This window comes from Candoia aspera, chromosome 7 (assembly GCF_035149785.1).
Source record: "Candoia aspera isolate rCanAsp1 chromosome 7, rCanAsp1.hap2, whole genome shotgun sequence".
Classification (NCBI taxonomy): Eukaryota; Metazoa; Chordata; class Lepidosauria; order Squamata; family Boidae; genus Candoia; species Candoia aspera.
In genome coordinates this window covers 52,156,819-52,177,280 of record NC_086159.1, presented here as the reverse complement: position 1 = coordinate 52,177,280, position 20,462 = coordinate 52,156,819, and the positions used below count along the sequence as shown (strand labels likewise).

Sequence of the window (20,462 nt, the reverse complement as noted above, 5' to 3'; positions counted from 1 at the left end):
ATAGGGGGTAGGATCAAGAGAGGATTTGGGAGAAAGGGATGTTAAAAAAAGAAATGAAAGAAAATAGAGTGGAAATAGAATAACAGCAGGAAAAGAAGTATGAGAAGTCGTATGAGTCCTGAATGAAAAAAAGTACTAGAAAATAGATTAATTTCTGACAGAATGAATGGAAGGTGTAGGAACTGCTTGGAATAGAGTGAAAATATGGTATATAGTGATGCAGAAGTATGTGGAGTTATGCTACTGGGAAGTGTAAAAAAGAATTCTTGATGAAATGATGAAAGAAGCTCTAGATGAGAAAAGTTCATATAAAAGAATGATCACTGCAAGTGAGGAATCCAAGGCTGGAGTTAAAATCTCTGGAAGAAACATTGACTATTCTAAAGCCTTTGACTGTGTGGACCATAACAAATTGTGGCAAGTTCTTAGTGGTATGGGGATACCAAGTCATCTTGTATGCCTCCTGAAGAATCTGTATAACGACCAAATAGCAACAGTAAGAACAGACCACGGAACAACGGACTGGTTTAAGATTGGGAAAGGAGTACGGCAGGGCTGTATACTCTCACCCTACCTATTCAACAATCTCAGATATGCAGATGATACCACTTTGATGGCTGAAAGTGAAGAGGAACTGAGGAGCCTTATGATGAAGGTGAAAGAAGAAAGTGCAAAAGCTGGCTTGCAGCTAAACCTCAAAAAACCCAAGATTATGGCAACCAGCTTGATTGATAACTGGCAAATAGAGGGAGAAAATGTAGAAGCAGTGAAAGACTTTGTATTCCTAGGTGCAAAGATTACTGCAGATGCTGACTGCAGTCAGGAAATCAGAAGACGCTTAATCCTTGGGAGAAGAGCAATGACAAATCTCGATAAAATAGTTAAGAGCAGAGACATCACACTGACAACAAAGGCCCACATAGTTAAAGCAATGGTGTTCCCCGTAGTAACATATGGCTGCGAGAGCTGGACCATAAGGAAGGCTGAGAGAAGGAAGATCGATGCTTTTGAACTGTGGTGTTGGAGGAAAATTCTGAGAGTGCCTTGGACTGCAAGAAGATCAAACCAGTCCATCCTCCAGGAAATAAAGCCAGACTGCTCGCTTGAGGGAATGATATTAAAGGCAAAACTGAAATACTTTGGCCACATAATGAGAAGACAGGACACCCTGGAGAAGATGGTGATGCTAGGGAGAGTGGAAGGCAAAAGGAAGAGGGGCCGACCAAGGGCAAGATGGATGGATGATATTCTAGAGGTGACGGAGTTGTCCCTGGGGGAGCTGGGGGTGTTGACGACCGACAGGAAGCTCTGGCGTGGGCTGGTCCATGAAGTCACGAAGAGTCGGAAGCGACTAAACAAATAAACAACAACAAAACATTAGATAGATTGTATGATACAACAGTGAGTATGGATCTCAAATTAATGTATTGTATTAAAGACCAAAATATTGTGTTTCATAGGAAAATAGAGTGAACAATTACAGGTAGTCCTCAGGTTACAACCATTTGTTCAGTGACTGTTCAAAATTACAACAGCACTGAATGAGGGGAACTTATGATGGCTCCTCAGACTTCTGGCTGTTGCAATGTCCCCACAGTCATGTGATTGTGATCTGGGTGCCCAGCAACCAGGTCACAATTATGACATCACAGTGAGCCACAGTCATGCGATCATGATTTCTGACAGTCCCTGCCAGCTTCCTACAAGCAAAGTCAATAGGGAAGTGATGTCATACTTTATGACTGTGTTGTTTAGTGATAGAGTTCTCAGTCCCAATTGCTGTAACCTGAGGAACTCAGGTAGTCCCCAGTTTAAAAATGAGTTCCGTTCCCAAAGTCTGTCCTTAAGTCAAATTTGTAAGCCAGAACAGTATTATTGTATAATACTGTATAAGTAGTATTGTGTAATTAACTTGAACCACTGTATATTTAACTCAAATCATTGTGTATTTAACTTGAAATTTGCTACAGTACACTCTGTTTTTAACTATGGGTTGTCCATAAACTGAACATTCTTAACCTGGGGAATGCCGTTTAGACAAAATATCAAAAAACTGGAACAAGTTGATGAGGTAATGATGATGATTAATTACATTTATATCACATAAATATCTTGACATTTAACATAATATAAAAAGGAGTTTAACATCCAATGTAGGAATAAAATCAGCATTAAACAACATTATGATAAAATAACAATTCAATAATAAAACAACCCAAAGACTAAAACAGATGACCCAATTATAACACCCACTGGAACAGTTCTGTTTTTAGCATCTTAATACAATCAGGGAGGAGACCAGGCAGATTTTCACAGAACTGGTGCTGCTATTGATAATTTATGTACCTTGGATAATGTTGGTATAAGCTACTTTTAGCTATCTTTCCTTTTCTTTTTATGCCTTTAAGTTCTTTGTATACTGTTTCTTACCCCTTTTCTGCACTATGCGTAACATTGCTTAACATGAAGGGAAATAACATGCTAGGGGTGTGTGTGTCTGTGTGTGTAGGCATGTGTGTGTGTGTATTTATATATAGAGAAAGAGAGTTTGGTCTAGTGGTTAAGGCTATCCCAGTCTTAGGCACAGCAGCCAGCTAGGTGACTCTGGGCCAGTCACTCTCTCACCCCTAGGAAGAAGGCAAGGGCAAACTACTTTCAGAAAAGTTGCCAAAAAACCTGCATGTACTGAATTATATAATATAATAATATATACTGTGTTATATAATATGTGTAACAGATGTACAGGACATTATTCTATGATACAAATTTATACAAACAAACCATAGTTTAAAGAGGAAACATAGTTAATGGTGAAGTCAGATGGAAATGAAATATAGGATCTATAAACACTGATAAATGGCTTCTTGAGAGCAACTTGTGGAAACATTCCTGAGATGTAATACTGCTTATTTGATTTTGTAACTTGACCACTAACTTTATGTTAGATATAAGGAAATTGAATAAACTGATGGAGTCCACTATACAATCCCTATGCCATAATAACATTTGTAATGATTTAATATACTACAAACCCTTTGTTTTTTTGCTGTAATATGTTAACACAACTATTTTTTTCTAGAAGATAAAACCACTCGGTTAATTCTTGGCTAACATGAAATTTCAACAGTGACTTTCTGACTCACTACCAAGACTTCCAGCTATTAGGTCACAATCATTGCTTTAAATGTTCTTTTACATATTTTTGTGTTGCTTTGTTTGGGGGAATTCATGCTGTTACTCTTCTGATTCTAACATGGCCAAGGGGAACATTCACAGCACTGACAGATGCAATGTCTACTTCAGGAGCCTCGCCGAACATGACAGCCCTTTCACTAGATATGGATATGCCCATAGCTAGGAAAGCACTGTCTCTTAGGATTAGATGTCCAGAACTGGCAGAGGAAGCTATTCTTGGTGCCAAATAATCTTGCCTAGCTGTTGGCAATGTTTTTGCCTTTTTGATGTCATCTCACATCAGCAACATGGAGCGTGTGTATCTGTTGCTGTGCTTGATTGCTTCTAAATTCTCAGTTTGGATAAGTATTTCTCTTAAAAGAGAAAGGGTGGTAGGAGGGGGGAGAGAAGAATCTGTCTCATGCCTAGCTACACTCTATAAATGGCTAATTTAAATAATGTGCCAACAGCAGCAGTTTGAAGTAACTTGACAAGTAGAAAGGTCACCATATCCATAAGTTACCTTACCATTTGATCAGTGGATGCTTTTTTGAAAGACTTTAAGTCTCATTATTCACTGCATATAAAGTCACAAGATATAAAAAGACTTTTTGTAGTAATGAAAGAACTCCCACAATTAGCCAGAAGGCAACCATCTATCTTTTTAAACTGCTCAGTTCAGAGAAGACCTGGAGTGTCAAGCATTGGTAGAGGATGAGTTGTTATGACAGTGATAAGTGGCCCATTTATTCCTCTCTGCTAGTTGTTGCTGTGTGCCTTGTTGGATCTTTTTTATTTTTTAAGGAAATGCTTTGGAAGAAAGGGAGGGGGGCCTGTAAATAACAAGCAAGTAGAAAACTGAGCCATTTATTGCGCTGAAAATATCTACCTCAACAGAGGTAAACTTTTAGCTATTTTTCAAAGTTATTATTGCTTCCCTTACATTAAAACATTAAAATATGTGTATAGGATAAAAGAGATGAACATTATAGATTTCAGTACTTCACCTACAATATGCAGGTGAATGATTTGCAAGCAAAATAAACATTTTTAAAGTTTGTAATAATTAACTGAGAAATTCTAATTAGGCTAAATGATGACTTCATGTATTTTATGTGTATTACAACTAGGTGAATATATATCACCATCAGGCAGAATTACAGTAATTAAAAATCAGTTGGTCAATATAACAAGCAATTTGCATATTAAATTCACTCCAGACTCATTAAGTCACCATCTGGGAAAGCCTCACATTTTGATTATCATCTGGATGTCGTATATGCCGACTGTATATATTCCAGATTCTCAACAGTTCATTTTGTTTTGTGACAGCATGAGCATCCAATAGAGTATCTTTCACTGTAGGGTGGATATTTTGAAATGGCACCTTGGAGATGAAGATGAATTAGGAAGTTTTCTCTGTCCTTTTTCTCACTGTTGATTTTAAAGTCAGCAATGACAATAATTAATTAATTAACCCTGTTTATATATAATATGCATATTCTGAGATTTCTTTCAGGTATAGCATTGGTAATAATCAAAGGCCCTTTGATTATTTCCAGACATAGTTCCTAATAAAACTCAATGCCAAAAATATAAAATTATCCCTGAATGAGTACTGCTGCATTTTCAAAGGTGATTTTGTATGAATGACTGTAATCATAAAAGCTCTCCCTCATGTAACGTAATAATGTGATACTTGATCATCTACATTTTGTAAGCATAGTTCTTTGTCTATTTAATTCTTATTGATAAAACTAAATATCTGTAAAGGCAGTTCATTTTTCCCAGGAATAACTAGAATCAGTAATAACCAAGGTTAATTTAACAAAAGAAAACAAAAAATGAGTGTGGTGAGTCAATCATGGGTCTGACATTCTAATCATAGCCATGTGGACAACCTTGTATAGGTATTTGCTATGGATTATATCAGTTTACAACCTAGCCTTCCTTCCCTGTGTTTCATTCCACAAATCTGATTTGTGTTTGGCAAAGCCATTGTGTAGTATAGGGCTGTCTTTGAAAATGGCAGTCTGCCAATGTTAGTTGGTTGTTTAAACTAGCATGTGGATGTTTGTGCATTAATGACAAAAAAAGCTGTTTTCTTGTGATATATATATATATATATATATATATATATATATATATATATATATATATATTGTATTGATGAATGTGTGCCTGTGGCTGGATTTAGGGAGTTAATCAGAGAGTGGTGGCACTTTTCCAAGTGGCAGTCACCAGCCACTCTGGGGAACTTTTTAACAAGTGGCCTAGGCTTCACAGTTTATCCAAGAGGCAAAAGGAGTTCATTAAACAAAAGCATTATTAAACAAGGCAGTGATATGGTCTCTATGTGAAGAAATATGTTCTTCACTTAACATTCACAAGTTGCTTATAGATTAATTATCCCATCTGTTCCAACACATGTATTCCAATCTCTTTTTTGAGATCAAAGCAAGCAATGGCAGAAGCCAATATCTCTAGAATATTAGACTGGTTGATGACAAGTATATCTGCCTTTTACCTATCTAATCCAGTGGGTGAATAGGTATGTGTGAACTGCACTGTTCAGAGGATAGTCTAGAAGTGAGTGACAGTTCTTCTTCATTATTAGTGGCTATGAAACTATGAAAACCAAGATTCTAATCCTTAATTTTTAAAATAGTTTTTAATGAAAAGTTAACCCACTTAGCTGTCATTATATTACAGTTAAGCTGTGTAGCTTTTCTGTTGAATTGTACAGAATTTATAAAATGTGTGACCTTTACACAGAATAACTAACTGTGTTGATGAACTTCAAGTGATGATTAAGAGAAGAAGGACTATGTCCTAAGTGTTTTATATTTTACAAGGAAATCACATGAGGATGAAAGAACTCTAAAGGTCATGATTTTTATTTTTAATTTGGGAGGGAAAAGTTCAGTGAGAATTTGACATGTACTGTGAAATGAAATAATTTTCTTGTATAGTATCTTGTATATTCTGATTGAAACAATAGAATTTATGGGGAATCCCAACCTTAAGAAATTAGCTGAATCTTAGCAAGTTGCCATTAGACCTTCTGTGTTCTATAGGGCAGTTAGTTAGGGATCTCCTGCTATATTCTGTAATCAGAAAGTTCAGATTGTTTGAGAGGTAGTTACTGATATTTTCAGTAGCCACATAGAGAGCTTTCTAAAGAAGAGCAAGATAAAATAAACAAGTGAATACATAAAATATAGTTACATTTTTAAGCAATTATCATGCATTCAAGCTGACTATATTATGCCCATTTCAGATGTTGATAGCTGAGACTAATTTGGCTATGTTTACAAAGTGATTGTATATTAGATCTTCTTTTAAACCTCTCTTTTCACATTTAGTGAATGTATTTACAGATCCCTATAGTAATATAGACTTAAAGGCTTAGGAGGCCTGATTTAAGGTATCATATTAGTAATTCATTTCAGAGGAAAGAAACAGAACCTTCTTCTGTTGATAACCAACTGAGTATTTAACACAACATTATCCTCATCAGATACAAAATGGGCTATGAATTACTGGAAAGAATGAGATTAGAAAAAAGATTTGCATCAGTTTCTTCAGCTTCATGTCTTGTTCAGTATTGCCCAAGAGTGATAGTTAAGTATAGATATGGATCATTTCAGTTTGAATATTTTAAGACTATGGGGCCCATCCAATCACATCTTATTCTTTCTGAAAATGGAAGATAACGTTGATTGTGTGACACAGGTGTTACATATTTTGCTTTTTAGTTATCCAAATATTTATATCTACACCCAGTTTCTAACTGTATGTTATTAGTACAAATTATGAAACTATGATTATCACAATGTTCTACCTCATATACACACACACACAAACACACACACACACACACATACTAATTTATGGAACCTTTGTTTTGCTTAGGTCAACGGGAAAGATCTATACAAAGCTACTCATGAAGAGGCAGTGGAGGCTTTTCGAAATGCAAAGGAGCCCATAGTAGTCCAGGTTCTACGACGAGCACCTATTATTAAAACATATGGGAGTGCACAAGATGTTCAGCTCATGGATGCTAGCACACAGACAGATATTACGTTTGAGCACATTATGGCTCTGGCCAAGTTAAGGCCATCAACACCTCCAGTACCTGACATCTGTCCCTTCCTGCTTTCTGACAGGTATGGAACAATATTTAGCTATCAAACTGTGCAAGAAGTCCATATTACCACTGATTTATCATAAGAACATAAGACTCTGTCTTATACTGCATAAAGCAATTCATGAATCTAACCAAGTTTTGTCATAACTGATTGGCTGTAACCCTTGAAGGTTTCAGGTAAGATTTTGCCCAGCATTACGCAGAAATGATATAAGCTGGAACCCAGGACAATAAAGCATTTGTTCCACCCCTGACCCATGAGTCTTCCCAGTTTTGGAATTCTCAGCTGTTCTCCTGTTCAGACTATGAGGCGGCCAGACAGAATTATTATCAAAACTCTTTATTTAAAACAACTACTTACAACAGTAAAGTCCTGGTGAATAAATAAGGCAAAGCAATTTCAGTCAAGGCCACCCAGGCAATGATGGATGAACAGGCAAGGCTGCAGGATCAAACTGTGGCAGAACAGCAAGACAGAATTCAGCTAATTTTCTGATCGAAGCTGTCAGGCTTGGTGAAGCTAGAGTGTATGGCAAGGCAGAAGCTGGAGCCAAGGTTCTGTGAGCTGGCACGCAGATAGGACTGGGCTGACACATGGAAGCTAGGCAAGACTGGACTGAAACCTCTCAGCAAGGCTTGGCTCTGGAGGCAAAGCTGAGCTGGACTGGAGGTGAGGCTGAGAACTGGAAGCAAGGCTGGACTGGACTGGAGAATCTAGGCGAGTCTGAGGTCTGGAAGCAAGACTGGACAGGACTGGAGAGTCTAGGCAAGGCTGCAGACTGGAAGCAAGACGACTGGACTGGAGAGTTTAGGAAAGGCTGAGAGCTGGGAACAAGACTGGACTGGACTGGAGCTCTAGGCAAGGCTGCAGACTGGAAGCAAGACTGGACTGGAGAGTCTAGGCAAGGCTGCAGACTGGAAGCAAGACTGGACTGAACTGGAGAGTTTAGGCGAGGCTGAGAGCTGGGAACAAGACTGGACTGGACTGGAGAGTCTAAGCAAGGCTTGAATCTGGGAACACACCTGAATCATGCTGGAGCAATGCGATGAGGCCTGGAGCTGGACACAAGGCTGTACTCAGCAGGGATGGCAAGGAGAGGCTCTACTGGAGCAGCTTGTGCAGAAGATGGTTCTACAGTGGTAGAAGATACTGGCGCTGGTTCTACTCTGGCTACAGGCAAGGCTTCCAACACAGGTAATGGCTCTTCTGCAAACGCTGTGAGCTCAAAGGATCAGTTATCTCTGGCAGCTTGCTCCTTGCACACCTGCCTTTTAAAGTGATACCTTTTGCGACTTTTGTCTCCTGCAGCCAATCGAGCTGCCTTCTGATTCATGCGCTTCTCAGCTCTCCTGTCTTGAGCGCTGATTGGGGAATTCAAATTCTCCTCTGGAGTTTGTCCAGTCTGTGTTTCCAAATTCTCCCGCTCTGCTGAGTCACTTCCTGGTTCAGCTTCTCCAAAACTCTCCTGGTGAGTTTCATTTTCCCCTTCTGACTCCATATAACTTTCATTGAGTCAGAAGCAGGCTCAAACCCCACACTATCCCCTTCCCCAGAATTCCCCTTCCTCAGGAATTTTGGTCCTGGTTTTTGAGGGTAACGTAGGTGGAATTGACACACTTTTCTTGGAGCATGAACATCTGAGGCCACCTCCCAAGAGTTCTCTTCAGGCCCGTAACCCTTCCATTCAACAAGGTATTGAAGCTTCCCATGTCTTCTGCGGGGATCAAGAATTCTGGAAACTTCATATTCTGGTTCACCATTGATATAGATAGGATGTGTGGCAGGTCTAGATATTCTCAGCGGGCTTGGAGGTGCAGTAGGGACAAGCAAGGACTGATGGAATACTGGATGGATCTTCATGTGCTTAGGTAGTGTGAGGCAGAATGCCACTGGATTAATGATTGCCTCTGTAGGAAAAGGCCCCATGAACTTGTGGTCCAGTTTCTTGGAAGGGAGTGCTGAAGGCAGGTGTTTAGTTGATAACCAAACATAACCCCCCATTGCCAATTGGTAGCCCTCCTTCAGATGGCGATCAGTGAAACATTTATAAGTGTCTTTGGCACAATCTAGTTGATCTCGAAGTGATGACAGACTTGGAGTTCTTCCAAAAAATGGTCAGAGGCAGGGACCAAAAAATGTGGTTCCAAGGGAAACAGATGTGGATGGAATCCATATGTGGCCATAATAGGCATTGTCTTGGTGGATGAATGTACAGAATTATTTTAAGCAAACTTTGCTAAGGCCAGTAGCTCAAACCATTTGTCCTGTTGATATTCATGTAGCACCTTAAATATTGCTCTAAGATAGCATTAACACGTTCAGTCTCCCCATCTGATTGGGCATGATGAGACAATGAGGTTTCCTGGAATTCCTAGACTCTGAAGAAGTGCCTTCCAAAATTTAGTGGTGAATTGCACATTGCAATCTGAAATCACTCTCTTGGCTAGCCCATGAAGATGGAAAATATTTTGAATATACAATTGTGTGGTCTCTTGGGTGGTAGGGAGTCCTGGGCAAGTGATAAAATGCACCATCTTGGTCATGCTGTCTACTACCATTAGAATGGTCATGGCTCCATTGGATTTCGGAAGATCAGTGATAAAATCCATAGATACTGACTCCCATGGTTTCTCTGGCATAGGAAGTGGCATGAGAATGCCTTCAGGTTTGCCTATCTGATGCTTTGCTTGACAGCACTTAGGACAAGACATACAGTATTGCTTGACATCGTTCAACATGCGAGGCCACCAAAATTCTTGAGACAATAGATTAAGAGACTTGGAAAACCTGAAATGGCCTGCAGCTGGATTGTCATGACACCAACAAAGTATCTTTTCGCGAAGTTTTCCAGGGGGTACATAGTAGCGACCTCAGAAACATAGCAGTCCATGAGCCCAACTCCATAATGCTGCTTGCTCACCTGGAAGTTGTTTTAACTCACTGTTCTGTTTCTGCATGAATGGGTCATTTTGGTGCTGATCCTGGAGCTGTTGCATTAGGTCTTCACCGAACTTGGCTGCTGCGAATTTCTCTGCTGGAATTATTGGATGAGGAGGTAGTGGAGGAGTACCTCTTTCATATTCTGGTTTTCTAGACAGAGCATCTGCTCTTTGACTGTGATCACAAGGAATGTATGTGACTCGAACATTAAATCGTGAAAAGAATATCAATCAACGAATCTGTCATTGATTCAAGTTGCACACTGTTTTTAGGTATTCTAGGTTCCAATGGTCTGTTTTCACTTTGACTGCATGCCGAGCTCCCTCCAAATGATATCACCAGTCTTGGAATGCTACCTTGATTGACATTAGCTCTTTCTCCCAAATGGTGTAGTCACCCTCTTCCTGCGAGAGTTTTCTGGAGTAATATGCACATGGACACAATGTCCCAGTTTTAGCATCCTTCTTTAATAGAATGGCTCTGATTGCCACCTCTGAAGCGTCAGTTTCCACAAAGAAAGGTTGACTAGGATCTGGATGTCTAAGAATGGGTTCAGTCATGAATGCTGCCTTGAGTCGTTGGAATGCTTGCTCCTCAACTTTGCCCCAGTGGAATCTGGATCTCTTCTTGTGCAAGTCCAAGAGTGGAGAGGTGAGCTTGGCAAACTGTGGAATAAAGGCTCTGTAATAGTTAGCAAAACTTAACAGTCTCTGTATGTCTTTAGCCCTCCAAGGAGATTGCCAGGACTGAAGGGCCTCTATTTTGCCTGGCTCCATTGCCAGTCCAGCTTGAGATATTCTATGTCCAAGGAAATCTATAGTGCTCTGAGCAAATTGACATTTTTCTAATTTTGCATACAAACAATTCACTCAAAGATGTTGCAACACCATGCATACATGCTGATAATGTTCAGATAAGGATGAAGAGAATATCAAGATGTTGTCTAAATAAATTATCAAATTTCGATCCAGCAGGTCTTTAAATATGTCATTCATGAACTGGATGAACACTCCAGGAGCATTAGATAGCCAAAAAGGCATTACTGTATATTCGTAATGTCTGTACTGAGTGCAAAACTCAGTTTTCCATTCATCTCCTTTCTTTATTCTCAGATTATATGCCCCATGCAGGTCCAACTTGATAAAGATTCAAGCTTCCTGGTTCTCTCCAGGAGTTCAGATATTAAGGGCAAGGGGTAGCGATTCTTGATAGTTAATTCATTTAAGTGGCGATAATCACAGCAAAGATGCAGCTCACCAGATTTTTTTTTTTTTTTTTTTAAAGAGCACAGGAACAGCTAGAGGAGATGTTGAGAGTCAAATGAATTTTTTTTCAAGTTTGTGTCCAGAAATTCACATAAGGCTGGTCTCTCTGATTTAGAAAGGGAGTATATTCTTCCAGTGGGAAGCTTGGCACCCTCCACCAAATCGATGGCACAATCGTACAGTTGATGAGGCAGCAGCTGATCCACTCTTTTCTCATCAAAAAAGACGAGAAATCTTGCAGCTGCGGAGGAATCAAGGAATTCTGAAAATTGACTTGACTGGATGCTAGAGTAGTGACAAGATGAGAAGAGCATCACTGACCTGGGAAGGTTACTGCGGTTCTGGCCTATTCGATGTGAGGTTCATGAGTTTTCAACCACTTCATCCCCAATATGATGGGAAATTGAGACGTGGCAGCCAGGAGAAATTCAATTTTTTCTGAATGTTCCCCTATTTGCATGGTCAGACTACAGGTTGCACTGGAGACAGAATCACAGTTCAGTGGACAGCCATCTATAGTTTCCACCAACAATGGAGGATGGATGGACTTCTGAGGAATCCCCCACTGCCTGGTGAATTCAATATCTGTGAAATTCATGGTGGCTCCGGAATCAATCATGGCTTGAGCTTGGATAACTGGATTTTGAGGTAGATGTAAGATAACTTCCACGACTAAGTGTCTGGAAGAAGAGAGGCAGGACAGCTGATTTTTGCCTGAAGCTGCCCAACTTAACTGTCACTTTAAGTTGGGTGGGACCCATTTCCCGACAGCGACTGTGGTTTCTGCTTGACTGGACAATTCATGGCTAGGTGACCCGGACCACCACAATATAAGCACAGTCCTTCTCGTCTTTGCCAGTCCTTCTCAGAGTCCATTAGTTTCGGTCTTGCTCCTCCCAATTGCATCACCTCCTCCATGGCAACAGAATGCCCTTGGTGAGGTATTGGAGGCACCCCGATTCCGGCGTGATAGAAGGCTTTATGTTGCTGCAAGCGCACGTCAGTTTTTAGGCACAAATGCATTAAGGCTTGTAAGGAAGACAGACAGTCCGTGTGGGTGAGCTCATCTAACATTTCTGCTTCCAGGCCTTGTTGGAACTGGTCCACTAGTGCATCTTTGTTCCAATTAAGGTCCTGAGCAATTATACGGAAATCACTGATGTATTCCGCCACAGTTCTTCTTTGCCTTAATTATCGCAACTGCCTACTGGCAGTCTGTACCTTAGCGGGATCGTCACACATCATTCTCAGCTGTTGGCAGAACCCATCACAGTTGTCCAGTAAGGGACTTTACTGTGTGATGATTGGTGAAGCCCATTTTGCTGCTGATCTGGAAAGGAGACTGATGACAAACCCAACTTTGTGGTGGTCAGATGGAAAGTCCTCCGAATGAAGGCTCAAACATAGTTGGCACTGCACAATGAAAATTGGAAAGTTCTTCAGGGTTCCATCAAATTTTTCTGGGGTTACTACTGGGCGTTTATGATGAGGTGTGGTGGCTGCAGCAGCAGGTTGCTGGTTCTGCAGTTGGTCTATTTGGGCAGTTAGCAGAGCAACTTGCTGCACCAGTTGTGTGTTGTCCATGCTGGCTGCTTCCTCTGGCAGGAGACAATCTGTCCTGTTCAGTCTATGAGGAGGCCAGACAGAATTATTATCAAAACTCTTTATTTAAAACAACTACTTACAACAGTAAAGTCCTGGTGAATAAATAAGGCAAAGCAATTTCAGTCAAGGCCACCCAGGCAATGATGGATGAACAGGCAAGGCTGCAGGATCAAACTGTGGCAGAACAGCAAGACAGAATTCAGCTAATTTTCTGATTGAAGTTGTCAGGCTTGGTGAAGCTAGAGTGTATGGCAAGGCAGAAGCTGGAGCCAAGGTTCTGTGAGCTGGCACGCAGATAGGACTGGGTTGACATGTGGAGGCTAGGCAAGACTGGACTGGAACCTCTGGGCAAGGCTTGTCTGGAGGCTAAGCTGAGCTGGACTGGAGAGTCTAGGCGAGTCTGGGCAAGGGTGCAGACGAAGCAAGACTGGACTGGACTGGACTGGAGAGTCTAGGCAAGGCTGAGAGCTGGGAACAAGACTGGACTGGACTGGAGAGTCTAGGCGAGGCTTGAATCTGGGAGCACACCTGAATTGCGCTGGAGCAATGCGACGAGGCTTGGAGCTGGACACAAGGCTGTGCTCAGGTGGGATGGCAAGGAGAGGCTCAACTGGATGGCTTGTGCAGAACATGGTTCTGTGGTGGTAAAAGATGCTGGCGCTGGTTCTATTCTGGCTACAGGCAAGGCTTCCGATGCAGGTAATGGCTCTTCCGCAAATGCTGAGAGCTTGAAGGATCAGTTGCCTCCGGCAGCTTGCTCCTTGCACACCTGCCTTTTAAAGTGATCCCTTCTGTGCCTTTTCTCTCCTGCAGCCAATCGAGCTGCCTTCTGATTCATGTGCTTCTCAGCTCTCCTGTCTTGAGTGCTGATTGCGGAATTCAAATCCCCCTCTGGAGTTTGTCCAATCTGTGTTTGCAAATTCTCCTGCTCTGCTGAGTAATTTCCTGGTTCAGCTTCTCCAAATCTCTCCTGGTGAGTTTCGTTTTCCCCTTCTGACTCCATATAAGTTTCATTTTTGGAGTCAGAAGCGGGCTCAAACCTCATAGCTGTGACATAGGGCAAACTAGCAGGACCGTAAGGGAAATGCCAGCCCTGTTTAAGAAAAAGTTATTCCGATGTCTTGAAATCCTCCTTAAGAAAGATTAGACAAAGATGGAGGTAGATAGATATTAAAGATATGCTATATTCTAAAAATGGATGGTGAGGAATAGTTGTGGAGGAGTGTTTCTCCCTTGATACCACAAGACTTGGAGTTAATTTCTGCAAGAAACAGATTGTGAGATTAAATGAACCTTTTGTCTGATCCAGCAACCACCTTCTTAGGTTCTTATGCAGTGCTGAAAGTTCCTAGTTTTTCATACATAAGTATGAAGGTTATAATTATGTGGAAAATATATAGTTGTAACAACACAAGCATTTTCTCGGTTCAGATGCCTACACTATTAGTTACTCCTGCAATTACCCATCTGAATTTAAATTATCGGTTTCATTAATTTTACAAAAAAAGATGTGTTCGTGTATGTGTATGAATGCATGTATGTATGTATCCCAATTAATTATTTAATTCTTTCTCTTTTAATGTGGTTTATCTGTACCAAACTGAAGAGAATAAAATGTTTCTACCCCTTTAGTTCTTTCTTAGTGAATCTTCCTCCATAGAGTGAATTGTTATCGTTTCTTCCAGCTGTTACTCTTCTAGGCATCATTTTTAAGTGCCAAGAAAGGTACATTGATTTTATCTTGCATGTGCTTTTTTTTTTTCATTCACATCCAGGATGCCCTTTAGCTTTGCAGCCTTAAAGGAAGAAGTATGAAGAGCCCTATTTTTGCCCAAAAAGATAAATGGAAGAACAAACTAACACTTTCATCTTTTTCTGAAGGTCCATCCCATCCTGCCAACTATCTATCCAAGTGATACTCCTAACTACTTTTATTCACAAAACAGTGTGAAATAGTCATAACAGAGATATACACATCCATACAAAACCTTTCAGCAACAGCTAATACAAGCCAGGGAAGTCAACAAAATCTCATAGTACTCCTTCAGTCCACAGCCAAATACTTTCTGCACACTGTGTATAATTATTTTAAAATATAATTTGCCCAAAATTATTTGGTCTGCTCCATATTTGAAGCAACACTGAGATTTAATCTCCCATTTTCATTCAAGATGGTGGCCACAACTGTACAGTTGAAGCCCTGCCCCTTTTTAAATGCATGGTATATAAAAGGAGGTGGGGCTGCATTCACTATTTGGAACACTTTTATATTCCAAATATAAAATAGCTTATTCACTGGTTTTGAAAATATGGTGTTGTACCTGACCTGTTTTTCTGCTATTTTATTCCATGTAGCTGCCATTCTCTTCATCCAGTTGAGCATGAATTCTATGAAGGCAGTGAGTATCTATCCAACCTGCCTGCTGATGTAGACAGAACTGGGGACTTTGAGTATGAGGTAAGAGAATTGTTACAGCCTTCCATATATACATATGAAGACACATACAGAAACATATTATTTATATATATATATATATATATATATATATATATATATATATATATATAGAGAGAGAGAGAGAGAGAGAGAGAGAGAGAGAGAGGTATGTGCTTATATCTACGTACAGTACAAGGCCTCTTTTTTCTCATAACAACTCTGAGGTAGGCTGGGCTGAAAGAGAATAAGTGGTGCAAAATCACCCAGTGAGTTTCTATAGTTGAAGTCGACTAGAAAGTGACAACATTCTGGTTTTCATGCACACATGCATTTACATGGCATTTTACAAAAACCATAAAAAGCATAAAAAAGAAAACAAAGTATTTCATATATAAATATAAATATATATAAAATCCCTTCTCCCCTCTATGGGTGGGATGTGTCTTTCTCAACCTTGGATCCTCTTCCAGAGGCCTGGGAGTTTGAGGGTTCTGCACAGTATCTTAGCTGTTCCTAGCATTGCATTGTTCTAGACAGAGAGCTTTGATCTCCTTCCTGGGATCTGTTGGAGCCACTCTCCCAGCTGAGGAGTCACAGCCCTGAGTGCTCCTACCACCACTGGGACCACTTTGGCTTTCACTTTCCACATCCTCTCTAGTTCCTCCTTCAGGCCCTGGTACTTCTTCAGCTTCTCATACTCCTTCTTCCTGATGTTGCTGTCACTATCACCACTGCTATCTTCTGGTCCTTGTCTATTACTACGATGTCCAGTTGATTGGCCAGTATCTGCCTGTCTGTCTGGATCTGGAAGCCCCACAGGTTCTTAGCCCTGTTATTTTCCATGACCTTCTATGGAATCTCCCACCTGGACTTGGGAGGGTCTAGTCCATACACTGTGCTGATGTTCCTGTACACAATGCCAGCTACTTGATTGTGCCGTTCAGTGTATGCTGTTATATCTATATTATATATAGATATATAATTTTAATAAAACCACATATTTCTGTTTGGTTTCATTTACATATATGCAGTGAATCAGATCTATTTGGGTCTGGCAAAGAGTATATGAAAGCTGAATATTGTGAATACTGGGTGATGGATTAATCAGGCTGAATCTAAATACAAAATATAAAGCTTCCTTGGTTTTATAGGTTGACCAAAATATATAACTGATTTAGGTTTCTACTCAGAAGCAAGCCCCCTTGAATACAGTAAGGCTTATTTCCAGGTAGGTAGATAAAATAAGATGGCAGGCTTCAATATTTGATTGCAAAAGAGAGTAGAAAAAATATTTTTTCCTTGCAATTGTAGCTTGATCTTGCAGGAGCATGAGTTCAGTTCACTCCGGATCAAGGCCCAAGAGCTTGAAAATGTCTTTGTCTAGTTCCTTTGTGTGAAAATTCCTGAATATAGGACAATGGGAACATTCAAGCAGAGCCATGAATATCTTTATCTATTGTGTATTTGTTATATTAAGGTGGCTGTGTGAGCTGTTTAAAAAAGCTGTGATGTATTGTTCAAATAACAATATACTTTTAGAAAGGTTTTCTCTTTATCTGATTTTCATTTCAGAATCTAAAATTCTTCCTTACCTTGTCATTCAGTCTATTAATTTTAAACTAGTGGCAAAGGGACAAGTATCCTCTTTTATTATATATATTATATACCAAAATATTGTATGTAATATTTTTAGTATAGATTTGAACCGCAAATACGTAAATTTTTTTTTTTACTATTTTTCATTAAATAGATTTTATACTGTGGCACCTGGAAATAAAAGGGATGGGGGAAGCAATTTATGTTTCTAGTGTTTGTCTTACCTTCAAACTATGTAATGAAACCTTGCTTGATATTTGGAAATCAAATAGACTAGCTGAACCTTTGACAAATAAGAAAAGGAGTACCTTTAATGGCAATCCCTTTAGAGAAGACCAGGATGCCTACAGTTCTTCCCTTAGTACAAAGGAAAATAAAATAAAATACTTTTGGCTAGAGTGTACACAGGATTAAATTTTATTTCTAACTTCTGAAGAACTCAGTACAGCATTGGTAAGAAAATAGATTGTCCCTAGCCTGGTTTTAGAAGGGGGGGTGGGGTGGAGAAAACAACTTTTTTTTTCCTTGGTTAATATCGTTTTAGTGGTTTACTGAGTTAAGTTGTTTAAAAGTGTACGTACATAAAATCAGTTGCAAGACAGCAATGGTTTATAAAAATCAATTTAAAAGTCCAAGCCATACAGTTAAAAATGCTAAACAAGCTGTTTTCCATTTAATCAGGATATTGCTGATACATTAAAAATGCAACCAAACTGTATATAAAACAGAGATAAATACTGTAATCAACCTCCTTTATAACTATTATTAATCCATAATAATATATTATTATAATAAGAGCTAGCATAAGTATTGTAACAGTGGTAAATGGGCAGGTATGTTTTCACTAGCCTGTAATCACATTATCATAATCATTAACTTACTGTTGGCTATGATTCAATAGCCCAAGGCAAACTCACCAACTAACTAAAATAAAACATATTTCATATGGATTTTAAATAAGGAAGCAGCTGTCTGGCTTGCAGTAATGAAAAAATGTTCCAAAGAAAGGAATATTTATCTGACCAATTAAGATCAGAAAGATGGCTTTTAAGCCTTTGAAAAGAGGAGCTCCTATTCAGGCTTCTCTTTGGTTTACCCTAAACTTAAAGACACAAGTTAAACATGTACTAAACACTGCAGAATTAAGCACTGCACAACTGGGTAATGCAATTTGGTGGTGGTGGGGTGTTGGCTTAGCACGGTGAATCCACTCCATTATACAAACTTCCTAAGAGTGCCTGGTCACTGTCCAACAGTCTGTTGAAGTTGATGGTTCCGATGGCTTGAATGCTTTACTGCACTGTTTATTATTTGTTGCATCTATGTACATATATACTCCCTCTTCCTAGTCCGTTTACAGAAAAAAGTACAATAGAATGCAATGAAACTCATGAAGCAGGGAATGTAAAAGGCACTCACATTATCAAACTCAGGTGAACAAATAAAATCCCAAACAAAAATGGCAGCCCAGCCTCACCACTAAAATTCAAATGCTTGCTTAAACAACATTGTTTTAACCAACTTGTAGAAGGCCAATAGCAAATGGGCCAACACACGTCTGATAGCCACCAAAGAGAAAATCTGCCTTTGGGTTCATTTTCCCCTTAGCTTTCATTGGGCCAGAACCTTAAGCTTCTCTTCCCTTGCTAATTTCATAAGACGCAAGAAAGACAAAGTCTATTTGAAGGAGACAGTTCCTACGCTAACCCAGGGACATACCATACAGTCCTTTATAAATTAAAATCTGAATTGGCCTGGAAAGCTATTGGCAACCAGTGCTGTGACCCAACCAATGGTGTTATACTGCAGCAGCAGCAGCAGCAGCAGCAGCTCTTCCCTCCTAGCAATCTGGCTGCTATATTCTGTACCAGCTGTACTTTCCAAATAGTTTTCAAAGGCCTCTTACAGTAACCTGAAAGTGCTGTGATAAGGACATGAGAAATCCAGGTTTCTAGCTCCAGGAAAAGGTGAGCAAATGATCCCCAAGCCACAGCCTCTGCCTGCTGCTCCTGCAAAACTCATCACACCAGGAATACTCACAGATCAAGGATCCACTACTTCATAAGGAATATAAGCCCATCTAGAGCCATCACCATAACTGAGTAATTGTTCTAGGCACCTATTATGTTGTTTCATTTCCCTGAGCATTTCAATAAACCAAAAGACCTAGAATCAGCAACTAGAGCATGGCCACATGTGGGCTGTCTGGTCTAGCACTTTGGTAATAACCTCCACATTCTGAGAAACATCAACATTAGGCCTTCCAAACTGTTTGTTCAAGTGAAGTAGTTGTCTAAGGCAATTAATCTAGTGGGCAAGAAAAATAGAAGGTCTGCCCTAAACCCTATTATCCTAGCTTGCTTCCTTCTGGTGCAATGGAGTATGCTGTCCCTGCACTGGTACTGAATGAAGATCTGCTTCATCCTCGTTAGCTTTTGTATGTGCAAGGAAGAGACGGTTTCACCTTATGCTCACCTTAAAGCAGCTCTGCCTTCCATGATTGCACTTTGTCAAGGTTAAAATAAAGCAGTGGGAAGCTGAATGCTATAATGGCTCTACCAACTGCTCAGATCTACTGGCTAACTGCATATGTAACGTACACAGCATGCAAACTGTTCTAAAGTCTTCATTAATTACTTCATTTTGCAGTGGAATTAGCTGCAAAATTAGATATTTCCAGATTTACTCAAACCATCTTTGGTTTCATTTTTCTTGATGGTCTGTCAATAAGTTCAAGGTAACTATTTAAAGCCTTTTTAAAAACAGCTTCCAGTGAACCTAACAGACTGTAACAGTTCTGTCTTATCTTGTGGATGCATATTTAGAGTCTTTTCAACACATGGGTTATTTGCCCACTAGACCAAGGCAGATTTGTCTATCTTGTAAAAGACATGTTTATGGATTTTTTACATAGAAAGATTACTAAATTGATAGTCTGTAACTGGTCCTGTCAGAGCCCTTAACCTACTCTTTGCAAATGGTGCAGTTGGTTTTATAAATATGGCTGTGCTTCATTTATGCTTGAAACATTTTATAAATTTACATCTGATAAATCAACTTCATATGAAAAAAAATAAGTAATGCTAAAGTCCACCCTTACATCTACAAAGGGAATAGCCCACATTAAGTTTAAACATGATTCAGCATGTATCTTTTAAAAAGTCACTGTTTGTCAGCTGGGTGGCCACATAAACCTTATGAATAAATACTATCCAATAATGTGATTGGCATGGACCTCAGCCTTGCTTCATATGGCAATTACTAGTCTGTAGGCTCTGATCTATGTATATAACA

General features: G+C 39.7%; 1 protein-coding gene across 1 annotated transcript in view; it reads left to right on the top strand.

The window, feature by feature from the left end:
- Positions 1-2,026: 2,026 nt before the first annotated feature.
- Positions 2,027-20,462, top strand: part of PDZRN4 (PDZ domain containing ring finger 4) — a 60,368-nt gene continuing 41,932 nt past the window's right edge. The window contains exons 1-3 of the mRNA XM_063309344.1: positions 2,027-2,071; positions 7,090-7,343; positions 15,491-15,593. Of these exons, the coding sequence (XP_063165414.1) occupies positions 2,027-2,071; positions 7,090-7,343; positions 15,491-15,593 (402 nt within the window). The remainder of the gene's footprint in view (positions 2,072-7,089; positions 7,344-15,490; positions 15,594-20,462) is intronic.